This window comes from Phyllostomus hastatus, unplaced genomic scaffold, assembly GCF_019186645.2.
Source record: "Phyllostomus hastatus isolate PE091 unplaced genomic scaffold, TTU_PhHast_1.1 phas_scaffold_28, whole genome shotgun sequence".
In the NCBI taxonomy this organism is placed as follows: domain Eukaryota; kingdom Metazoa; phylum Chordata; class Mammalia; order Chiroptera; family Phyllostomidae; genus Phyllostomus; species Phyllostomus hastatus.
Genome location: NW_025334022.1, coordinates 5,541,027 through 5,566,345, shown reverse-complemented (window position 1 = coordinate 5,566,345; position 25,319 = coordinate 5,541,027). Strand labels below are relative to the sequence as shown.

The 25,319-nt window shown below is 42.2% G+C and overlaps 1 protein-coding gene across 11 annotated transcripts in view; it reads left to right on the top strand.

Annotated features, from left to right (window-relative positions):
* TMEM164 (transmembrane protein 164) overlaps positions 1 to 25,319 on the top strand; it is a 221,006-nt gene that overhangs the window by 181,849 nt on the left and 13,838 nt on the right. For 10 of the 11 annotated variants that reach the window (XM_045817509.1, XM_045817511.1, XM_045817513.1 and 7 more), the window contains one exon: positions 9,676 to 9,754. The exons of the other annotated variant lie outside the window; for it this stretch is intronic. In XM_045817509.1, coding sequence (XP_045673465.1) covers positions 9,676 to 9,754 — 79 coding nt within the window. The remainder of the gene's footprint in view (positions 1 to 9,675; positions 9,755 to 25,319) is intronic. 11 annotated transcript variants of the gene reach the window in all.

The following is a 25,319-nucleotide window of genomic DNA, read 5'->3' as shown; positions in this document are numbered from 1 at the left end:
CCAGACCAGTGACTGTGGGTATCAGGGCCTGCTGTGTGACCCAGCCCCTCCGGTGTCCACAGCTTCCAAAGGTGTTCATAGTCCTTGTGCGTTTGCTAGCACCTGGATTCCTCCCCGTGCTGCTCAGACTTTGTTTGGCTGGGGAGGAAGTAGTTGTCCCAGCTCTCTCCCAGGGACTCTGTGACAAACCCAGCAGCAGGCGCTGGGCCTGGGGCTGCTGTCCCAGGACCCCACGCTGGTCCCTGGGACCCTACCTTGTTGCAGCACTCTTCTTAGGTTCTGGTTTTTCGGTTCCACCACAATCCTTGGTTCCCTATTTTCACATATGCTGAAGTATGTTGGTTGCTTGCTTCTCTACTCCATAGATAGGCCAGGGTTTTCTCCCCTGAGCAGAGGGAAGCTGAATCTGCTCCTTCCTACTCTGATACCATTTTAGCACCTCTAGTTTTGTGAATCATTTCAAAAAAAAAGTTGCACATATCTTGACACTTCAGTTCTAAGTACTTCAGCCTGAAGCTCCTAAGAACATTGTCTTTTACATGCACACTACCATTCTCACACTCAAGAAAATTATCAACAATTCTGTAAGACTGTCTACTTTATCTAATAATCAGTTTATATTAAAATTTACCGAACTGTTCCAAAAATGTCTTTTTCCTTTTTTAAATTTTAATTGTTGTTCAAGTTCAGTTTTCTGCCTTTTACTCCCATCCCAGCCCATCATGCCCGCCCTCCCCACCTCCTTCCCGTTTTCAATCCCACCTTGTTTTGTCTGTGTGTCCTTTATACTTGTTCCTTTAAACCCTTCCTCTTTTCCCCTGAAATTCCCTCCCCTGTCCCCTCTGGTCACTGTCAGCCTGTTCTCAATTTCAGTGTCTTTGGTTATATTTTGCTTGTTTCTTTGTTTTGTTGATTAGGTTCCTGTTAAAGGTGAGAACACATGGCATTTGTTTTTCACCGCCTGGCTTATTTTGCTTAGCATAATACTTTCCAGTTGAATCCATGCTGTTGCAAAGGGTAGGAGCTCCTTCTTTCTTTCTGCTGCACAGAATTCCATTGTGTAAATGTACCACAGTTTTTTGATCCATGCATTTACTGATGGGCACCTAGGTTGATTCCAATGCTTGGCTTTTGTAAATTGTGCTGCTGTGAACATTGGGGTGCATAGGTTCTTTTGGATGGGTGTTTCAGGGTTCTTAGGATATAATCCTAGCAGTGGAATCGCTGGGCCAAAAGGCAGATCCCTTTGTAGTTTTCTGAGGAAATTCCATACTGTTTTCCACAGTGGTTGTACCAGTCTGCAATCCCACCAACAGTGCACTAGGGTCCCCTTTTCTCCACAACCTCTCCAACACTTGTTGTTTGTTGCTTTGTTTATGATGGCCATTCTGACTGGTATAAAGTGGTATCTCATTGCGGTTTTAACTTGCATCTCTCTGATAGCTAGTGATATGGAGCATCTTTTCATGTGTTTCTGGATCCTGTCTGTTCAAGTCCTTTGCCCATTTTATAATTGGGTGGCTTGTCTTAGAGTGGAGTCATGTGAGTTCTTTATATATTTTGGAGATTAAACCCTTGTCTGAGGTACCATTGGCAAATATGTTTTCCCATACAGTTGGTTCTCTTTTTATTTTAATGCTGTTTTCTTTAGCCATGCAGAAGCTTTTTATTTTGATGAGATCCCATTTGTTTATTCTTTCCTTTATGTCCCTTGCTCTGGGGGGACATATCAGTAAAAAATGTTGCTGCGTGAAATATCTGAGATTTTCCTGCCTATGTTTTCCTCTAGGACTTTAATGGTGACATGGCTTATATTTAAGTCTTTTATCCACCTTGAATTTAGTTTTGTGTGTGGTGTATGTTGGTGCTCGAGTTTCATTTGTTTGCACATAGCTGTCTAGATCTCCCAACACCATTTGTTGAAGAGGCTATTTTCATTCCTTTTTATGTTCCTGCCCTGATCCTCTTAATTGACCATAGAGACGGGTTTATTTCCGGGCTCTCTGTTCTGTTCCATTGGTCTATCTCTCTGTTTTTATGTCAGTTCCAGGCTCTTTTGATTACTATGGCCAAAAATGTCTTTTAAACTAAGAAAAAAATAGAATCCAGTCAAGTTTCAAAATTGGTTTGATTTTTATCTCTTCAGTTTTTTTTTTAATCCAAAAAGAGCCCTTGCACTTCTTTCATTCACAACAGTAAAATTTTGATTGCTCTATGCCAGTTGTTTTGCAGAAAGTCCCACATTCTGAATTTGTTTGAGTGTTTCTTTATGGCACCTTGTTGTTTTTAATAGCAATGTGGTATTCTGTTCTGTGAATGTATTGTAGTTTATTTTAGCTTGCAGGCATTCCTTTTGTGGCTCCTCTAAGGAGGTGGTATTTATTCCCAAGGAGTTTGTTGCACCAGTAGACCACAGTAAAAGTCTGTGGTTAGTTAATGAAGATACAGTGTTCCAAAGCCAGACTTAGTTGGCAGGAACATTGGTACCAAAGGCAGAAGTAAGAATGGGTTATATCCTTTGTGTTTCCTTTCCCGTCTAAGGGAGATGCATTATTGTTTTAGTGTGCTCAGGCTTCTTTTTTAAAAAAGGATTTCATTTATTTATTTTTAGACCGAGGGGACAGGAAGGAGAGGGAGAGGAACATAAATGTGTGGTTGCCCCTACTGGGGACCTGGCCCACAACCCAGGCATGTGCCCTGACTGGGAATTGAACCTTGATCCTTTGGTTCACAGGCCCCCACTCAATCCCCTGAGCTATATACCAGCCAGAGCTGCACTGATCCTCTTCATGAGGGTTCCATCCTCATGACTTAATAAGGCCCCACCTCCAAATACCATCACATTGAGCATGAATTTGGCAGGTTGCACACACATTCAGACCATATCAATGATCTTTTCTTATTCTTTTGTTTTTTGTTTTTTTTTTTTCAAGAGGTTGCCATCTGGGGCTAAGCCAACACCAGTGTTCTCTTTTTATAACCATGTATCCTCGCTTTGCACCTCATCATCAGCCATGAACTCTTGGTAATGCCAAATTTCCTGCCACATAGTGTGAGCTCCTTAAGTATTGAGCTCTCTCAATTTCTAGCATGCTTCTCGCTTTTTCAGTTATTCTCACTTCACTTGTCTTTTGCTGCTCACCTGGAGCCAAAGCAAATCCCTGTCTTTGTGTTGTGGTCCTATCCCATTGCTGCTTCAGCTCCTCTTACCACCCAGTGCCTCTTGTCCCTCTTTAGCCTCTCCTTCTGCTGACTCCTTCCATCAGCCTATAAGTATGTTCAGGTCTCTCCCATTCTTTATAATCATTTTTCTTTATCGATACTACCCTTGATTTATGTCTTCCCTCTTTCTCCAATAGTTGACTCTTCTTGAAAGAGTAGTGTGGAGCAGGTGTCTGAAAAGTATGGTGCATAAGATGTTCTGTTGGGCTGATTAAACAAAATACTAGCATTTCTACGCATTTCAGAAGTTCATCCTTTTAGTTTTCTATGTTTATGTTTTATAATGTATGCGTGCGTGAATAGTATAGTTATACATGTATATCACTTGCCTTTCAACTCTTCTCATCCTCTCCAGATATACATTCCCACTGACTTATGACCATCCTACCAGTCTATCACCCTAGCCTCACAAACTCAGCATGGTCCTAGCTTCTTTTCTTATATCCCATCTTCTCCAAACTGCTTCTTTGACTGTGGACTCCAACTTAGGGAGAAGCTCCAACATCCCACTATCCACCTAGGCTATAAGCCTGGGGATTATTTTTGACATCTTTCTTCCACTTACTTCTGCATAACTACTATGCAATCAATTACTTAATCCTAGTGATGCAATGTTCTTGCCTTCTCTCAAATCTGTCCATCCTCACTTTTCTTACTGCCTCTGCCTTAAGTTTGAGTTAAATGTTGCTGCTACTAGTCTCGAACTGGTGTCCCTGCCTCCATTAGCATCCCATGAACCCAGCCCCCAGCAGGAGCTCTATACAACTGTGCATCATATAGGACTGTCCCTGACTTTCAAAGAAAAACCAAACCAAATTCAGTGCCTGATCCACAGGTACTTCCATGGTTTTTTGTTGCATAGGCATTATCCCTTTATCTGTTAACTCCCTCAACTAGACTATGAACTCTTGTAGGGCAGGGACTGTGTCTTCATTATTGCTGTATACCCAGAGCCAGTTACATATATTACCTGGCATCTACTCATGTCTCAATAAGTGTTGTTTTTTGTTGATTGGATGAGAGGAAATGTAGTATTGTCATGGGTAGAAGAAGAGAGCAGCGTTGAAATTTCTTTGAGAAACATGGGCTCCAGGGATAAACTTGCCTAGAGATGGGGCAAAAGAATGGATTGAATTGGAAAGATAAGTTCTTCTGGTAGTTATCTGATAAGTATATTGATATGTGACTTAGGGCTGTTGAGTAGGCCCTGTTGCCACCATCTCTAGCTGGAGGTTCTGCTAAGGCAAAGTGATGAGGATACTCCTGCTTTTCACTCAGAGAGAACTGACATTAAGTCTTGTTGGCTGGGATTGATATCCTGTCTTTACCACTTAGTGACTGATTGATGTTGAAGAGGAGGAGGATAGTAACAGTCAATGTTTACTGAGGACATATTAAATGCCAGCACTGAGCCATACACCATGTCACTGAATTTTCCCACAGTTTGATGAGATACGTACTATTATTCCCATTTTACAAGTGAGCCAACTGAAGCAGAGGAAGATTAAATGATTTTCCCAAAGGTTCATAGCAACTAAATAATGGAGCTAGAGTTTCCATCTTAGCAGCCTAACTCTAAATGAGAGCTATTCATTGGGGAGTCATAGTATATAGATGGTATTTAGAAACAGAAACCTGAAAAAGGTTATTCCTTGAGTGAGAGTATGTGGAAAAGAGATTCAAGGAATTGGCTCTGGTCCCCTCCAATATTTAAAAGTAAGGAACGTAAGGAAGATTTAGCAAAGAAGACTGAGAATGAGAGACATTGAAGCAGGGGAAGAACAGAGAGTGATAACCTGGATGCCCAATGCAGAAAGTGTTTTAAGGATGAGAGAATGATCAACTGCATCACATGCTGCTGATGGGTCAAATAAGAAGAGACCCAAAATTGACACCCTGGCAAGGGGATGGAGAAGGGACAGCTATTTAAAATTCATACAAAGATGCTATAGGGACTAGCTTCCATCCTCATTATCCATTGGTATTAGGAATGTGGAGGTCATTGGTAACCTCAGTAAAAGCAATGTAGGGGAAGTGGTGGGTATGAAAATTTGATTGGAGTGGCTAGAAGGATAATAGGGAAGAGGCAATGATGGCAATGAGGACAGACAAATGTTCTGAAGAGTTTTGCTATAAAGGGGAGCAGAGATATGGGGGTGATACCTAGAAGGGAAAGTAGGATCAAGAATTTTTGTCTCATTTGTTCTTTTTTTATCTTCACCCAAGGACATGCTCATTGATTTTAGAGACAGTTGAATGGAGGGAGAGAGAGGGGGAGAGAAACATCAGTTGGTTGCCTCTTCTATGAGCTCTGACGAGGGGCCAAACCCACAACCCAGGCATGTGCCCTGACTGGGCATCGAGCCTATAGCCTTTCGGTTTATGGGAGGATGCTCCAACTAACTGAGCCACACTGTTGAGGACAAGAGTTTTGTCTCTTTAAATGAAAAATATTGTAATTTGTTTGTTACAATATTTTTGTAGTATTGTCTCAATATTACAGAATGCCTCAGTTTCTAATCTATAAAATGGTGATATTTGGAACAGCATAGTAAGTCCTCACTTAACCTCATCAGTAGCTTCTGTAACTTTAAGCAAAATGGCATATTACAAAACCAGTTTTATCACAAGCTAATTGATATAAACAAGAGTTAAATTCCTACAGCATCTCATCAACTTTATAACAAAACAGCATGGAAGGAAACAATGTTATTTGAGTATCTGCTGCTCAGTTGTTACAAGGATTATGTGGATTAATAGTTAACTAAGTGGTTATAATAGTTCCTGGCACATAATAAGTACTATATAAATGATTGTTGTATTTTTTAAGTTAGAAATCTTATAACAGCCATAGTTATCTTCATTTTACTGGGGTGGAGAGGTTAAAAGACTTACCTGAGACCACAAGGCTGTTAAGTGGCAGAATCAAATCTAGAACACGTATTTGACAGACTCAAAGTCCTTACTTGCAGCCATAGTGCTAAGATGTACATGCAGGTGGGCAGATTGCTTCCTAGGAGGGCTGTCAAGGAGGAGGGAGAAGCAAGTGGGTACTGTGAGTACAGTGAGGTAAATAGAGTCTGAAAGGCTAGCAGAGATACTGTTTGACAACCTAGCTGGGAACATGGTCTGCAGGTCCTTGGCCCGGTTCTGTGCTTCTTGCTACGCAAGAGCAGTCTGGGTTCCCAGGACCATTTCAGGGAGATGCCAAGTCCCTTAGGTACCTGAAAATTCAGATTATAGCCAGAGCACTGAGCCTTCCTGGGTCCTTTTCCTCGTTACTTGTTTTCTGGGTGATCACCGTCAAGCCAGTTAACCCTTTTGCATCTCAGTTTCCTCATCTGTCAAATGATAATGATACTTTACCCCCTATTTCAGGATGTTTTTGAGAGGATTGAGTTGATGGATGTAAAAACATTTGAAAAAGCATGAATCAGTACTGAAATTTAAGATAGTAGGGTGATCCAAGACCACATTATTATGAGGGTACAGTATGGGCTTCTCAAGCCTCCATAACTACCTCTTGCTTGTGATGCCCATTGTCAAACCCTGTGATTTTTTCCAGCTATTCGATTACAGTCTACAAAGATGCTTTGAACCTATCTGTTTTTCTGGGACTTTACATTTTCCTCTGTGAATATAAAAGTTAAGCATCATCTGTATCCATGGGAAATTTCCCTTCTGCGTGGGTTTTTATTTTCAAGAACCAGAGCCAGTATCTGCCCAGGATCCACAGTTCTCCCAGCTCCCATTCTGGTAGCTCTGCCATCTTTCAGTTTCAGCTCTTGGCACAAGGCAGGTGTGGGCTCCCGGGCCTAGGGAACCCATAAATGCTTCATCTCATTAGCACAAAGCCTTGCTTCTGTGTGTGTTCTGTAGGGAACAAGTAAGTATCTGATCCTTCCCGTGGGTGTCCTTGTTTCTCTGGGCTTCCCCTTGAGAGGGGTGTTGAGGGCTGTGTAAACCTGGAGGCCATGCCTCTTGCCAGCTGCTGGAATTGAGTTAGTCACCTAGCCATTTCCATTCTCTTCCCACTGCCAGGGTCTACAGCATGGTGCACATGCTAGCTTAAAACTGTGCTCTGCCTTGGTAATCCAGAGCTTCCATTATGAGAAGGAGATGGGAAACAGGAGTGAATGAATGAGCATGTAGGGTGGACAGAGATAGGGGACTACTTTTTGGCAACCTATGACAAAAAAGTATTGGCCCAGTTGCTTGGTATTCACCCAAAAGTAGGGCTAACTCTGGACTGACCCCAAATATGCAGTGGGGAAACTCTTTATTCTTGGATCTAGATGACATTGGCTCTAGCAAGCATTCTTTTTTGCATCTGGAAATTAGGAATAATAAATCCTATTTCATATGTTCTTCATGTCAAATGATAAATAAGCTTTTAAATATCTCACCAGCTACTATCAGGAACAGGAATTGACATAAGGTTGTGTTTCTTCCAGCATATTCTGCAGAATACTGTGTGTTATTTTTTAAAAGGCACTGGCTAACTAAGTTTGGAATAGACTGGATAAACAATACTAAGCAGATTTTTGTAATTGTAGAGACCACCCAGGTGCTATCTTTTTAGATCATTTGTTATTTTTAAATCAGAGTTGATGTACAATATTATATTAGTTTGATGTGTGCACTCCAGTGAGTAGACATTACATAACTTACTACGTGATCATCCCAGTAAATCTTGTACCCATATGACACCATACAAAATTATTGGAATATTACTGATTATATTCCCTATGCGGTATTTTATATCCCCATGGCTATTCTGTAACAACCAATTTCTATGTCTTAATCCCTTCACCTTTTTCACCCATCCCCCAACCCCCCTCCCATCTGACAACTGTCAAAATGTTCTCTGTATGTATGAGTCTGTTTTTGTTCTGCTGGTTCATTTATTTTTTTGTTTAAATACGATTGTTGATATGTATGTGTTTATTGCCATTTTATTGTTCATATTTTTAATCTCTTATTTTTCCTTTTCTTCTTAAACAAGACCATTTAACATTTCATGTAATACTATTTGGGTGGTGATGAACTCCTTTGTCTTGTCTGGGAAGCTCTTTATCTGCTCGTTGATTCTAAATATCTTTGCTGGGTAGAGGAATCTTGGCTATAGGTCCTTGCTTTTCATCACTTTGAATATTTCATGCCAATCCCTTCTAGCCTGCAAAGTTACTGTTGAGAAATGAGCTGACAGTCTTATGGAGCCTCCCTTGTTGGTAACTAATTGCTTTTCTCTTGCTTTTTTTCATATTCTGTTTTAACCTTTTGCATTTGAATTGTGGTATGTCTTTATGTGTGTCTCTTTGGGTTCATCTTGTTTGGGGCTGTCTGCACTTCCTGGAATTATAAGTCTATTTCCTTAACTAGGTTAGGGAAGTTTTTAGTCATTATTTCTTTAAATAGGTTTTCAATTTCTTGCTCTCTGTCTCTTCTCCTTCTGGCATCCCCATGATGCTAATATTGGTGCACTCAATATTCTCCCAGAGCCTCCTTACACTTTGCTCATTTTTAAAATTCGTTTTCCTATGTGCTGTTCTGATTCAGTGTTTTCTCTTACCTTGTAACTTGCCATTTATATTGAAAAGCTGCTGGAAACAGCTTTGGTGGGCCTGCAAGTAGGGTGGGGTGGGGTCTCAGGGAATCACCAAGGTGTGGGGAACAGTGTGAGCCAGGTTGATGGAGACTCAGATGTGGCATCCACCTGCTGGCTCTTTTGGGGGATGGATGGGTTATCTCAGGAAAGGAACAATGCACCAGCACTTTTGTCTGGCAGAAAACTACTCCCCCAGTTTTTGCCCTGATGCCAGATAATTCAGTTCCTCCCCATATATGCCTAGTTCCTTTCAAACTGCTGTCCTGGTGCTGGAGCTCAGAGTGAGTGAGTCTTAGTAAGCCTGTCTGCAGGCACTAGTCAGGGGATGGTTAGGGGGTAGAGGGATTGATCAAAAAAGAAAAAGGACTCAAGGACATGGAAAACAGTGTGGTCATTGTTGGGGGCAGGGGGTATAAGGGGACTAAAAGGTGATGTAAAGAAACTTTAAAAAGTGATAAAAATAAATTTAAAACATTAAAAAATGGAAAAGATATTCAATTTAAAAAACAAAAAAGAGGAACCACTTAGTACTTCAGAAGCCCTCCATCTCTCTCAGCCACAATCCCTACTGGTTTTTACAGCCAGAAATTAAGGGATAAGCAACTTTCTTACTGGAATTTTTCAAGTATCATCTCTGCAAATACACTTTGGAAGATGCCAGCCTAGGTCATAAGTATATTCATTTTAGTCTTTTTTTTTTTTTGGTATGATTGTGAAGGTGGTGAACTGGTGAAATGCATGGGGTTGCTAAGACATGGGCTGTAAAGAGCAAGAGCATTCAAGTTATGAATCTGTTGAAATGTGTGGTTCCTGCTCTAAAACACCTCTCCCTCATGTCCTTGCAGCTCCCCTTTGAATTGGAGATATACTACATTCAGCATGTTATGCTCTATGTGGTACCCATCTATCTGCTTTGGAAAGGAGGTAAGACCAGTGAAGCATACCCCTGTCCTACCCTAATACCTAAATGCTCCCTTCTGTTTTGGGGAGTCACAGCATCTTGGGTGCCTACAAGGATCTTGCGGTGCTGTCTGGCTTAGTTTCTGTAGCATTCTTTATGTCAGATACCAGGCAGTGGGAAATGGGCATGGACAGGGGCTTTTTTGAACCATCCTCTGTCAGTGAGGTTGGTGCTGATGACTGTCTGTACCAAGGGCTACGCCTTGGACTCTGACTGTGGTTGTTTGGGTTTGCATGGAATCTCCCACACTCTGCCACTCACTTGTGCTTGTGCCTTCCTATTGCCTCAGTGTACAGTGTGGGGTGGAGGAAGAGAAGGAAGCACTTGGCCCTCTCAATAGACAGACCTTGTGCTCTTGCTCACTATATTCATTCTATCAGAACCAAAGAAGATACTGAAAGAGGCAAGAAGTCCTGGGACTGTAGAATTATGGGATTGAGGGAAGAGGCAGGTGAAAGCACTGACCTTTATGCAAAATACACTATGGAAGACCTTTATTTGGTCGTGTGGGAGAGATCACCAACCTAGGAGAGTTGGCGTACAATAGAGGCTGATTTGTGATCTTATAATGCCCCTTAAATTATCCCCTCCCTCTATTGTATAGTAAACAAAAGGGAAGGGAAATTCCTATCCCTTTTATACTGAGTGTGAGAGCAGCTACTTGTCATTATTCTTACCATCCTGTAAGGCATATACTTGGATAGCCTCTTCTAGTCTTAGCTATAAGCCCCTTTATTTTGGTTGCTGGGAGTTTTCTGGGAGATCAACCCTCCCTACCTCACCCCAGGCAACAAGGATTTTATTTCTGTTGCATTAAAAATGATGTGAGGCCACATGGGCCCTTGAGCCCACTGGAAGATGGTTTGGAAGTGTGCTTCCTCTAACTCAGGAATTCTGGCAAATCTTAAGAACCTCTGGCATGGGGTAGTGTCAAGGACCAGTCAATCCAGGAACATGTTGGAGGATGGGCATTGCTGTCCATGATGGCTACTGCCAGTCCAGTGATGTGTTCCTGTGCATGGTTTGTATCAATTCATATTCTTAGGACTTATCTAAATATTCTTTGAGATAGTTTTTACCCTGTGCAGCCACTTGGGGTCTCACACTGTCAAAGAGATCTTAACTTCTAATTTGCTTTAAATTCACTATTTTTCCCTCTGAACTTTAAGGGAAGTCTGAAGTTCCAGTAGCTGGGAGACCTCTGTCATTTCTCTTATCTGTTCCCTGTGGCACAGGAAATAATTTTGTAATAATACTTTAATCTTAGAGCTAGATTAATTCTGAAGGGCACCAGGCAGGCAGCTGTCCCAGAGCTAGTTCTAGATCCCCACCACTCCTTGCTGGTTTCTAAGGGGTGTGATGCACATTCTGGCCAAAGTACACGTGGCTGTTAGTTAAACGTGTTTGTACTCTGAGGTGTCTATAAAAATCTGTCAGGTAGCTGACCTAGACTAGTCTGACATAGAAAATACCAAGCAGGCATTCCCTGCTCTCCTTCCAACAAACTATCTAGGAAGCAGCACCTTCTAGACATGGCTGATTCCACTGTGCCTTCTGTTGGATCTATTGCTGCAGTGTTCAGGGAAACTGAGCTGAGGACATAGGAATTCCAAGTCTTAATTTCTATTTATTTCCTACTGTTAGTGATTTTTTCCCCCTCTCCTTTGGTGCCTGACCCTGAGAAGAGGCTATAATAATAATAATAGTATGAATGTCAATGTTTTCTTTTTACTGTTTATTGTTTGTGAGATAGTGTGCTAGGTGTGTTTTAAGTATTTTTTCATCACATCCAACCTGGTGAAAAATCTTCCTTCTATGAAGGAGAAAATCAAGGGTCAGAAATGTTAGGTACCTTGCTCACAGCCCAGATTCAAAGATGGCCTAGTTTCCCTCCCAAACCAGTACTGATTCCCCACACCAAGTTGTCCTAAAAGACAGTTGTCTGTCTCCTAACCACATCAGGTTGGGAGTCTTCCCTCCTCATCTATGGGAGAAGATGGACCATTGTAATGCAACATTGTAAGAGGTATAATACAACATCATACCGTGGGAGCATGGTATGATTTCAGAAGGCTAGTTTATTTTCCATTTTTACTATTTCTGGGCTCCTGTATGTGCTCAGCTTCCTTTTTGGCTCTTTGCTGCCCCTTGCTGTTCAGTTGGGAGAAATTATAGGCATTTTGACAATACACTGGATTTCCTCTGGCTGGTTTGACCTTCATTCGGAGCCTTCTTGGTCCTAGGCCTTACAGAGGGAAAATTGAATCAGGAGTGAGCGATGGGAAGATTATTCCCTATAAACCAAAAAAGCTGAGGGTTTGGGGCTTCTCTTCCCTAGAAGTCTTGTAATTTTCCCCAAAATAACCAGCTCAGGGTTTTTTTTACTTAAGGCAAGGCAGCTCTCCTATAGACACCTCTTGTTCCCAGGAACTCTGTTTTCTTAAACGGCACATTCCTGCTTCTTCCTGTGGTTTGGAGGTGACTGAGTGGCACTTAGCAGTAACCCCATTCCACCCTTGTTCCTTGAGCCCTTTGGCACCACCATCTTTGTCCACAGTATTCTTCGCTTCCTCTAGACTGGCTCTTGATTCCTGCTTCTTTTCCTCCCAACTCTTTGCCTTTGGACCTTTGGAAGTATATTTTAGTATAACCCGCCCCCCTCCCCCCAGCCCTGCCACCAGCTCTTCACAGAACACCAAGTCCTACCTCTTGCTTGAAACTCCCTCTAATGGAGACTGCTCTTTCTGCCCAGCCCCATGCACTGCCTGGCTGCACACTGTCTCTTCCGGGCTACTATTTTATCTCTACCTTATGTGAAAATGCTCCTCCTTTATCATTCTCTTGACTTCATTTTTTTCATCTCCACCACTACCTAACTTCTTGGCCACTTGCCCCATATTCCTAGATATCTTTGGGCCAAGGGCTCTCAAGTTTTCCATTACAGTGCTAGCCAGCATGCTGACAGGCTGCCAGTGAGGACTGCTCATTTTATCCCCAGCCTTTCAAGGTTTGGGTTTCTTAATTCAGTGACATTAGCATCCCTTTCTCTTCAGCCACCTGGACCTTGCCTTCCTCCTACCCCTAAAAATCCTCTGTCTGAGATTATAAGCCTCTGTGTCCCGTTATTTGACCCAAATCTCTACTCCTTTCAGCCTCCTCCTTTAGCCAATCAGCTTGTAACACTATAAGCAATTACTGGAACTTTCCTTTTACCACCTCCTGTAAGTGTTTCACTCCCTTGCCTCTTCCACTGAACAAGTGTCCAATCACTGTTGTGCTCTTAACACCTCATGAGGTGACTTCAGAGGGTAGAGAAATAATATTTTTTTAAAAGTTATATATTTAATATATATTAAAATAGGTACCCAGTGTAGTGAATCCAGGATTTCATGGATAATATAAATTTCTCTTATAAACAAATACACTTTAGGAAAAATATCAATAGATTTAAGGACATATATTATATACATAATGGTTACAGACCTAATGGTTATATACATAATAATAATAATTATTATATACAGTGGTTACATGGATAAGGCTGTGTTCTAAGGGCTTCCAAAATCTCTTCCTTTCTTGGCTTGCCTACCTCACTGACCATCTCTTTTGTCTTCTTCAGTTCTTTTTCCCTCTATCTTCCAATATGTTGATTTCCCCAGTGTTCTGTTCTGGCCTCACCTTTCGTTTGCTACTCCCAGCATGGTCTCATGAGCTTACACTGTTTAACCAGCAGTCTATACAGTGATGACCACCACATTCCTATCTGCAGCCCAGACTTAGGAAATTCAGTTTCATATTGTTCCTTAACATCTCCACCTGAATGTCTCAAGCACACCTCAAACTCAACTTGTCCATGCTGCCCCCATATCTTCCCCATTGGCTATGCTTCTCTCCTGTGGCTTTTTGATAAATGGCACCACCCAATCACCCAACTAAAACCTGAGAATCATCCCAGTCCCATATCTGATTTATCCATTTATCTAACACATGCCTTAGCCTGTTCAGGCTGCTATAATAACATAACACTGAGTGGGTAGCTTATATAAAATATACGTTTGTTTCTCATGATTTGGAATCTTGGAAGTCCAAATCAAGGTGGTCACCTTCTGGTGAGGACCCTCTCTACCAGGTTCATAGCGAGCACTTTCTGTGTTCTCACATGGTGGAAGGGGTGAGCAGTCCCTATGAAGCCTGTTTTCTTTTTTAAAAATATATCTTACTGATTATTCTATTACAGTTGTCCCATTCCCCCCCCCCCTTATTCCCCTCTGCCCTGCACACTCCTTGCCACCCGCATTGCCTCACTTTAGTTCATGTCCATGGGTCATACATACAAGTTCTTTGGCTTCTACATTTCCTATACTATTCTTAACCTCCCCCTGTCTATTTTCTACCTACCATCTATGCTACTTATTCCCTGTACCATTTCCCCCTCTCTCCTCCTCCCCATGCCACCGATAACCTTCCATGTGATCTCCATTTCTGTGATTCTGTTCCTGTTCTAGTTGTTTGCTTAGTTTATTTTTGTTTTTGTTTTAGGTTCAGTTGTTAATAACTGTGAGTTTGCTGTCATTTTACTGTTCATATTTTGGGTCATCTTCTTTTTCTTAGATAAGTCCCTTTATCATTTCATGCAATAAGGGTTTGGTGATGATGAACTCTTTTAACTTGACCTTCTGGGAAGCACTTTATCTGCCTTTTCATTCTAAATGATAGCTTTGCTATATAGAGTAATCTTGGATGCAGGTCTTTGCCCTTCGTGACTTCAAATACTTCTTTCCAATCCCCTCTTGCCTACAAGGTTTCTTTTGAGAAATCAGATGATAGTCTTATGGGCACTCCTTTGTAGGTAACTGTCTCCTTTTCTCTTGCTGCTTTTAAGATTTTCTCTAACTTTAATGTTGGCTGATGTAATTATGATGTGCCTTGGTGTGTTCCTCCTTGGATCCAACTTCTTTGGGACTCTCTGAGTGAAGCCTGTTTTCTAAGGCCTCGATCCCATTCATGAGGGCTCCACCTTCATGACCTAAGTATCTCCCAGATGCCCCACCTCCTAATATGATGATCTTTGGGTGTTAGGATTGCACCATTTGAATTGGGAGCATGCAAACATTCAAACCATAGCAACATATTTACATCTGCTTTTTTTCTGCCAGGCTCTGCACTGACCACTGGCGTATCCTGATGAGCAAAAAATCAGGAACCACCCTTTCTCTTATGGAACTGATATTGTAGTGGGGGCAGACAGACAAAAATCAAATAATCACACAAATGAATGTATACAGGGTAGGGTGAAAGTAGGTTTACAGTTGTGAGTATGCAAAAACAGTTTATTCTTGTACTATTATTAATTATCGTATTATGTTTCATATAAATAAATGAAAACCTACTTTTGCTGTGCCCTGTGTAACTGAGGTAAGTACTCTGAAGGAAGGGAATATTCATTTACAAGAGCTTACAACAACACAAGCTGACCTGGGTTGGAAGTTTGGGGGAGAGTTCCCCAAGGAAGTGACATTTCATCTGAAAGCTGCCGGATGAGTAAAGGAGTTTACAAGGGAAGTATAGGATTAGGAGAGGGAATTCCTATAGCCAGACAAAACAGCATGTGTGGCAGCATTGTAGCAGGAGCAGGAATCAGGGGAAGAGGGGTGACACTGAACCTGAGAGGCAGGTGGGGGTCGGAGAGGAAGGACTTTTTGGCCATGGTCAGGGGTTTGGCCTTTATTCTAAGAGCTGTAGAAAAGCAGTGGGAGTTTTCAGAAAGAGTGTAAAATGAGTTTCATTTTTCCATTGATTCTTTTCTTACATAATTCATTGATATACAGATATGCTTCAACTTTCAGTGGGATTATGTCCCAATAAACTCATCATGAGTTGAAAATTCTGTAAGTTGAAAATGTATTGAATATATCTGACCTACCAAATGAACATCATAGCTTGCCTTAGCCTACCTTAAACACACTCAGGACACTTACATTAGCCTCCAGTTGGGCAAAATCATCTAAAAATGAATGTTCTGTAGGGTATCAGTTGTTTACCTCTGTGATCACATGACTGACTGGGAGCTGTGGGCTCAATGCTGCTGTCACACGAGAGTATCCTACTGCATATCACCAGCCTGGGATAAGATCCAAATTTGAAATTCGAAGTCTGGTTTCCACTGAATGTATATTGGTTTTACACTATTTTAAACTCTAAAAATTATGTCAACAACCATCATAAGTTGGGGATCATCTGTACTTCAAAATCTAAGATACACATAGTCATTCTGTGAAAAATCACCTTCCCACCCCTTCCTCCTATCCACACAGTCCCTCCTACAACTCCACAAGTAAACACCTTTTTTTGCTTTTGCATATCTCCCAAAAGTTTGGTTGAAATATGTAAGTAAATTTTAAAAGTATTTTATTTTCCTCCTTAAAACACACATTTCAAAATAGCATACTAGTACACAACTGTTTTGTTGCTGCTGTTACTGTTTTTCTTAGCAGGATTTCTTAGCCAGCTTTCCATGTAAGCCCATAGGAAGCTTCTGCATTCTTATCCATAGCAGCATGTGTTCCATTGCATGGGTGATAAAATACAGTATAATAAAAATGGTAACACTTTATATAGCACTATGATGTGCCAGAAGATGTTGTTGCAAGCTCTTCAGACATAGTAACTCATCTAATCCCCACCACAGTTCTTGTAGGTAGACATTACTATTATCTTCCTTTTATTTATTTATTTATTTATTTGATTGATTGATTATGCTATTACAGTTGTCCCATTTCCCCCCTTCACTCCCCTCCACCCTGCACACCCTCTCTACCCACATCCCCCCCTTTAGTTCATGTCCATGTGTTGTAAGTTCTTTAGCTTCTACATTTCCCATACTATTCTTGCCCTCCCCCTGTCTATTTTCTACCTACCATCTATGCTACTTATTCTCTGTACCTTTCCCCCTCTCTCCTCCTCCCACTCTCCTGTTGCTAACCCTCCATGTGATCTCCATTTCTGTGGTTCTGTTCCTGTTCTAGTTGTTTGCTTAGTTTGCTTGTTTTTGTTTCAGGTGTGATTGTTAATAATTGTGAGTTTGCTGTCATTTTACAATACATGATTTTTATCTCCTTTTTCTTAGATAAGTCCCTTTAACATTTCATAAACAAGGGCTTGGTAGTGATGTACTCCTTTAACTTGACCTTATCTGAGAAGCACTTTATCTGCCCTTCCATTCTAAATGAAAGCTTTGCTGGATGGAGCAATCTTGGATGTAGGTCCTTGCCTTCCATGACTTGGAATACTTCTTTCCAGCCCCTTCTTGCCTGCAAGGTCTCTTTTGAGAAATCAGCTGATAGTCTGATGGGAACTCCTTTGTAGGTAACTGTCCCCTTATCTCTTGCTGCTTCTAGGATTCTCTCCTTCATTTTTACCTTGGCTAATGTAATTATAATGTGCTTTGGTGTGTTCCTCCTTGGGTCCAACTTCTTTGGGATTCTCTGAGCTTCCTGCACTTCCTGAAAGTCTATTTCCTTTGCCAGATTGGGGAAGTTCTCCTTTATTATTTGTTCAAATAAGTTTTCCACTTGTTGTTCTTCCTCTTCTCCTTCTCGTACCCCTATAATTTGGATGTTGGAACATTTAAAGATGTCCTGGAGGTTCCTAAGCTTCTCCTCATTTTTTTTTGGAATTCTTATTTCTCCATTCTTTTCTGTTTGGTTGTTTCTTTATTCCTTCTGGTCCACTCTATTGATTTGAGTCCCTGTTTCCTTTCCATCACTATTGGTTCCCTGTGCATTTTCCTTCATTTCTCTTATTGTAGCCTTCATTTTTTCATCTAATTTGTGACCAAATTCAACCAATTCTGTGAGTATCCTGATCACCAGTGCTTTGAAGCGTGCATCTCATAGATTGGCTATATCTTGGTCACTTAAAAGTATTGGCTCTAGGGCTTTGATTTGTACTTCTGTTTGAGATTTTTTTTTGGAGGGGCCATCTGTTCCCGCCTGTTATGTAGTGAGGGGCGGAGCCTTAGGTGTTCTCCATGGTGGGTCAACCTACTCACTGGGTTGTGACATTGTATGTGGGGGCAGGGTCCAAGAGGAAACAATGGCACTTGCTCCTCTCTTCATTGGATTTCAGTCCTTTCTCCCACTTCCCCCAAGCTAACTGGGCCTCTCTGGTGCTAATTCCTGTGGGGGTGGGCTTGTATACATTCTAGGACCCTGTGGGTCTCTCCAACACACTCTCCTGTGAGGCTGGGAGTCTCTCCCTGCGCCTCAACACCCACAGGTGTTTTCAATCAGTGTCCCGAGGTTCTGTTTCTTGGAGCTGGGACACTGGGTTGTGAGGTCTGTCTCACTGCCCAATTTTGCCTGGTTTATCTGTGTGAGAATATGGCCCGGACAGCCAGGTGTCTTGCGTGCAGTGCCTTGCTTCATATTTGCTGCCTCGCTGGGTCTGCCAGCCGCCTGTGCCCCCGGGGTCCACCTGCTGCAGTCTTGCGCTCAGGATGCCTTACGTGCCTGGTGTCACCACTTTTTGTGCCATGACCCCTCTCCACCTGGCTGCCCAACTCTGCCCCTCCTACTGGTCTGGATGAATGTGTATATTTTAACTCCTTGGTTGTCCGACTTCCATACAGTTTCATTTTCTGTAAGATCTGGTTGTTATCTTGTTTCTAAATTATTGCTGACCTTATTTTGGTTGTGTCTACCTATGCCTCCATCTTGGCCAGAAGTCTATTATCTTCCTTTTAAATGAGGAAACTGACACTGAAAAGCTAAGTGGAAGATCCAGGATTTGAACCACTGATATGGCTCCAGGATTTATGTTGTTAGGCATAACACAAGGCTACAACACTATACCATAATTTATACTGCCTCCTACTGATAGAAATTTAGGTTGCTTCAAATGTTTTGGTAATATAAATAACACTGCACTGAACAACCTTGTACTGATGCCATTTTGCATGTGTGTAAGTATACCTATAGTATAAATCACCCTAAGTGGAATTGCTGAACATAAGAATGTTTGTAATTTTGATGAGTATTTCTCAATCCATGAAGTTAAACCAATTTAAATGCTCACTGGCAATGTGAAAGAGTTCCTGTTCACATACAGCCTTACCAAAAGAGTGTATTTCCAAACTTTTTAAAGTTTTGCTTAACTGATGGGTAAAAATAATGGCATATCAATTCAGGTTTAATTTGAATTACTCCTATTTTGAGTATTACAACTGTCTTATCTGGTTGTTTAATCTGTGTATCGCCACTAGGTGGCAGTAGTCTCCTATTTTCATCTTTTCAAGAGCTGAGGCTATACAATTAAGATCATTTTAAAATCTTAATTTAAATGAATAATAATAATTAAACTCACAGTGTGTATTGTAATTAAGATGCTATGGGAATTATGGAGAAGGCAACATCTGTGAGACCCTAGGATTTTTGTCTGGGTGGATGAGTGGGGGGTGGATGGGAGGGATAGGGTGCTACTAAATGCAGAGGGAGCACAGAAGAAAGGAGCATGTTTTAGGGGAGGAGGTGATTTTACCTTGCTTTGAGGTACTTCAAGGCTATTCAGGTTGAGATATCCAAGAGGCAGTTGTGTGGAATAATCTGGAGCTCTTCAGGGGAGTTTAGGATACCGACTGACTGCAGTATCATTGCTGTTAAAGGTGGTGGACACAAACACAGAAGTAGATGAGGTGGTCGGGGCTAACTATGTAGACAGGGAAGAAATAGAACTTAGGAAAAGGTTGAGGAGTGTCAACCTATAAATAATAGACAGAGGTAGAAGAGTGTAAGGAGATTGCAGGAATGGTCAGAGGAATAGGAGTGGTTGGTTGTCCTGGAAGCTAAGGCAACAGACATGTTCATCAAGGCAGTAGTGCTCCACGCTGTTTCAGAGAGTTCCAGGAAGGTAAGTCTGTTGGAGAAGTGGGGTTGGAAAGGAAGAGGAAGTTAAGGGTGTCACAGAAGGAGTTAAGGGAGTTATAGAGCCAATGGAGGGATTTTTCTCCCCCCTTTCCTCTCTCTGTGTTGCCCTTTACTCTCTTTCCAATATTCCCCTCTCCTCTCTTCTCCAGGCTGGGCATGTTAAGGTACTAAGATGAAGGCCAGTAGAGACAGAGAAAATTGAAGGTAATAGGGAGAAAAGGGAGTACATAAATTACAGGGTAATTACAGCTGCTGAGAATGAAAGCAGTTTATGGAAGATTGAGAAAGGTAATGACAACAGGAGCAAGTGCTGTGGGAAAGGGGAGGAGATAATTGTAGGCTGCTTTGGTACTGTCCAAGAGAATTCTCTGTGTTGATGGTGATATTGCTTATCTGCTCTGTTCAGTATAATAGCCACTAGCTACATGTGGCTCCTGAGGAGATGAAATGTGGCGTAGTGTGACTAAAGAACTAGGACTGAGGAATTTCTAATCTAAGTTTATTGAAATTGAATTGAAATGGAAATAGCCATCTAATTTTAGTAGGTACTACAGTTGGCCCTTGAATAACATGGGTTTGAACTGCACAGATCCACTTACAGGTGGACTTTTTTCAATAAATATACAGTTGGCCCTCTAAATATGTGGGTTTCACATTCATGGAATCAACTTATCACAGATTGAACAAAGTATTTTCAGTCCATGGCATTGCTTTATGCCATTTTATATAAGGGACTTGCATGTCCACAAATTTTGGTATCTGTCCTGGTCTTGGAACCAATCCCCCATGGATGCCAAGGGATGGCTGGAAGGCTAAATTTACAGTCAGATTTTGTACTGACTGTACAAAGGGTTGGTGTTCCTACCAACCCTTATTGGTGTTCCTGCCCCTTATTGTTCAAGTTTTAACAGTATATTGGACAGTGTAGTAGTAGAACTTTGGTGGTTAGCACTGAGGGAATCCACCTGAAACAAATTTCTGTGCATTTTCCCCACACTGCACTGTACACTTGCCCCATTTTCTCCAGAAAGGCTCAGAAGCCTGAGTGAAGGAGCAAAAAATCTGGCTTGAGATGTCCATTCAAGCTTGAGGCTTTGTAAATAGGGTCAATGATGTGGGAGATATAGAATGTGAAGGATGTTCAAGGTTTGGGACAGCATTTAGTAATCCTGCCATTCACTTTCCTCCTTTAGGGTTTCCACCCAAGGGCTGGTCACCCGTGAACAGTCAGGAACTGGAAACAGAATGCCACCTTATTCTGAGATGTGCAGGTACCCAGTACCTCCAATACAGGCAGGGCTCTTCTGGCAGACTGGGTTAGAGCTTGCAGCTTTGGTATGGACACCTAAGTGAACTTCCTGCTCCAGATGTACCCTGAGAATCTAAGGTGGCTAGATCTGTAGAGTGGTCCTGAACTTATTTCCCACCCAGTCAAAGGAACTGAGAAGTTAAGAGTAGAGAGGAAGGTGAATGGGTCTAGCTGCCCAGAGACAAATTTTTCCAAATCTGTATGATGTGGTTTCAAATCCTGGTTCTGTCACTTCCTAGCCTTGTGACCTTGGACAGGTTCCTTAACTTCTCTGTTGTTTAATTTCCTCATCTGTAAAATAAGAATAATAGTACTTCTTCAAAGGGTTGTAATGAGCATTAAATGTATTTGTGTACTTGTGTATGTAGAGTGCTTAAAATAGTATCTGTCACTTAGCTCACACAATATAATTTTATCCTTGTTAGTGTGGTGTCTGCTTGCTAATGTACCAGGAGTCTGCCTATTAATGTAATAAAATGTGGTGTGAGCAGTTTCTTATGTTCTCACCTTTAGCAGGCCACCCCTTGGGGATAAATTAGTGAGGGGGGAGGTAGAAATGTTGGGCAGGAGGGATGAAGAGTGCCCTCTGCCCATGAGGGAGTTGAGGGTGCTAGTGTGAGAATTCAAGTGATTGGTCATGGGATCCCAGGTGATGCAAATAGAAGTGAGGCTAGGACAGAGCTGCAGACTAAGGAGGAAATCCATAGGGGTGGCAAGGGGCTTCAAGGTGTCAGAGGTCACAAAGACATCCCTGGCATGTGCATGGTAGGAATGAGGATATAAGATGCCTGACCACAGTCAGATGATCATAACTGCGGCAGGGTGATTGTGAGTGCTGTCTGAAACTGGTTGTAGGTGGGGAGGTGGAATAGAGGTTGCAGATCTGTAGAGATGAGGAGGTTTGACAGGCTTTGAGGTGAGGGTGGTGGAAATGGTGCTGCGTGGATGTTGAACTCACCCAGAATGCTGGCAGAAAAAGGCCTAATGTAGACTGATCTGGGATGAATATGGTAGTGACCTGGAGGACAGTGGGTAGTAGTGATGAGAAAGAGAAGCTAAAACTTGAAAGGATAAAAGAAAAGAGCAAACATCTAAAAGCAAGAGCAAACATCTAAAAGCAATAATGGAGGGCTGGAGGAATCTTCAATTCCCCTTCCTCCAAAAAAATCTTTCAGTGAAAATAGGATGAGAAAGAGGAGTGTCTGCTCAAGGCAGCCAGAGGGAGAAACTGTCCTGGGGCAGAGCTGGGTTTCTTTAGGGGGAGGAGGTGAACAGGCCATGCTGTGCAGACTTGGAAGGTATAGAAGGATTTGCTGATGGTGCCACAGGGTTTGGAGGCAAGTCAGCCATGTGCTGGGCATAGGAGAGCACCTGCACAGTTTCAGCTCCTGGAAGGCTGGTGACGCAGTCCCACTCCCAACCACCCAAACTCCCTTTTCTTCATCCCTGTGGGGAATTTTTTTGGTGGTAGTGGTTTGTGGGTCTTTTTATTAGGCAAGGGTTCTTAACCTAGAGTCCACAAGGGTCTGTCAACTTAGATGGGGAAACAAAATCACATCTCTTTTCACTAACCTCTAGCAGAACTGTAGCCCATGAATGTAGGCAATGAGCACACCTGTGCCTTTGTTGTCAGTAGCAATCACAGATGGCTTCCTATCACATTACAGAGGTTGTAGACAGATCAGAATACTGTTTGGCTCACCATTGCTTTGAAATTATGGTAGTAATTAGACTTGCAGCTAGATCTTATTATTAAACACATTAATAAAGAAACACAGAAGGACTATATTTCAAATCTGTTTACATACTTTGATAACTTTTAATATAATTGGCTTATTTTATAACCCTGTCCCTTTTATTTTATGCATTTAAAACATTGTTCTCAGAAGGGATTTGTCTACGTCCCCATGCTGCCAGAGGAGGTCTCAGTCTGGAGGGGAGGAGGGTTAAGGAGCCCCGCCTCCAGGCTGCTTGGGAAGCCCTTTCAGTTTCACTAGAGGGAGCTCCTGTTTCAGAATCAGGGAGCAGTGGCTCCTACGGCTTGACACTGGGTAAAAAAGTTGCTTTGAAGTATAGGCAAATTGCATTATCTTAGGGACATTTCTAGAAACTGGGGTGTAAGAACCCCAGTGTTGGTTGATTCTTTTTCTCTCTTCAGTGGGCTTTAAGCTTGTCTCATGGAGGATGGGGGTTGAAATACCATCCCTGTGCTAGCTTCTCAGTTAAAGCCAAAGCACTTTGGCCAGTGATGGCTTGAAAATTGGCCCCAAGGTCCTATTAGCCCTAGTTTCATGTTTTCCTGCCTATTCTCCTCCCTCCACCCCCTACCTTCCCAATTAGCCCAATGCCTCTCTTGCCTAGCTAGTGTCAGGATGCTGGGAAAGTTTTCCTCTTTGACTGGCTTTGCACTTTTTTTTATTGACCTGAGAGAGAGACATTGACTTGTTGTTCCACTTATTTATGCATTCATTGGTTGCTTCTTGTATGTACCCTGACCAGGGATCAAACCTACAGTCTTGGCACATGGAGATGACACTCTAACAAACTGAACTACCTGGCTTGGGCTGGCATTCCACTTTTACTTTGCTGGTCAGGTGAGGGGCAGGGGAAAGGATAAGAGACTCACATAGATTCTGAAAGCTCTTGAGGGCATAGTGGGTGAGAGGAGAGATGGGGAATTTGAAAATTGACCAAGGCCTGAGCCTTCTGCAGGATGGTAGTTAAGTGCCTTTCTGAAGACCTCCCTGCTGAGGAGGAGGTAACTGGGACTCAGGAGCACTATGTAGGAGCATAGGATTAAGTATTTCCCACCTTAATTTTATCAGCTTCCAGGAGGTACTCCTCATTACATTTGGCCAGATTTTGTCTCCTTTACTCATAGCTGTTCCCAGGCCTCTTGGTACATCTTCCAACTCCAGGATTTCCCCCTAAGTCAATGTTTCTCCTGTGAGGTCAGAAGACCAAGCAGGTGCTTATTACTAAAATGAAAATTCCAGGGCCCGCTTGTATCCCCTGGATTCAAGTCTCTGGGGCAAAGCCCAGGAATCTGCATTTTCCACACATTCTCTAGGACAGGGGTTCTTAACATGCAGTCCTTGGACCATCAGCAGTAGCAGCAGCCCAACCAGGGAACCTGTTAGAAATACAAACTCTCAGATTCCTGATTCTAGGCCCCGCCTCAGACCTACAGAATCAGAAATTTTGGGGTAGGCCCCAGTTAGCTGCCTTTTAATAAGTCCTCTAGGGGATTCTAATATGGAATGAAGGTTAAGTCTCATTGTCTCAAATGATCAAAGAGTTGGCCCCGCTTGCTGAAAGCTCACCAGAGACACAGCTAATACTAACTGCAGAACTGTGTGAGGCATAATGGTGTGTTATGTTTAAATAGCACTTTTCTCTAAAGTATCTCCATGCTCCTTTAGCTTTTATATCCCTATAGTGCTCCTGAAATATAGGTAGGGAAGGTCTGGGATTCTTCTGTGAGAGGTATACTGATGCTTAGAGGGTTTTGATCCATGCCGATGGTTACACAGCAACTCAGTGAGAGTAGAAGCTAGAACCTGGGTCTCTGGACTCCATTGGTTATTCTGCTAGACTAGGTTTACCTGATGAATTCTTTGCCAGCTCAGGGCCCCCTCACTTTGTGTGCAGCTGGCAGAGCGCTGGCTCTCTGATGTTCATGGATGAAGTTGGGTCTTTAAGTGACCTTAGCCATAGGCTTGGTGGCTTTGTCAGCCTCTACTAGGCAATTTGAGGGTGAAGCCTGGCCTGAGTGGGCTTTCCAGAATCTCAGGATAGGAGTTCAACAAGATGGACATTCCACATGGACACCAACTCAGGACAGCCTTGGACCTTAAATAGTTTATTCGCTCAAATGCCTGGGTGAAGGATAACCTGACTTAAGTTTGTACTCAGTGGCTCAGAAAGTGATAAATCACATATCCATGGTCACCTTGAGGTTGTGCCACCTAGAATTATATCTTCTGGGCAACTAATTGATTGTAAAAGCTAGAAATGGAGGTGTCTCTTTTAGAAGGCACCAAAGATGAGATGACATTGTTGTCAGGAACTAAAAACTTGTCATTCTCTTCCCTGTCCTCAAATCTGCACCTTCTTCAATATTCCCCATCCCATTGAGTAGTACCACCATGCATTCATTACCCAGGCCAGAAATCTAAAGATGATCACTGTCCTTTCACTGTTCTCCTTTCCCAACCCTACCACATTCAGTCAGTCACCAAATCTTGTCCATTTGACCTCCCAATCTTTTCTAAATTCATTTCCACTACTCCTATT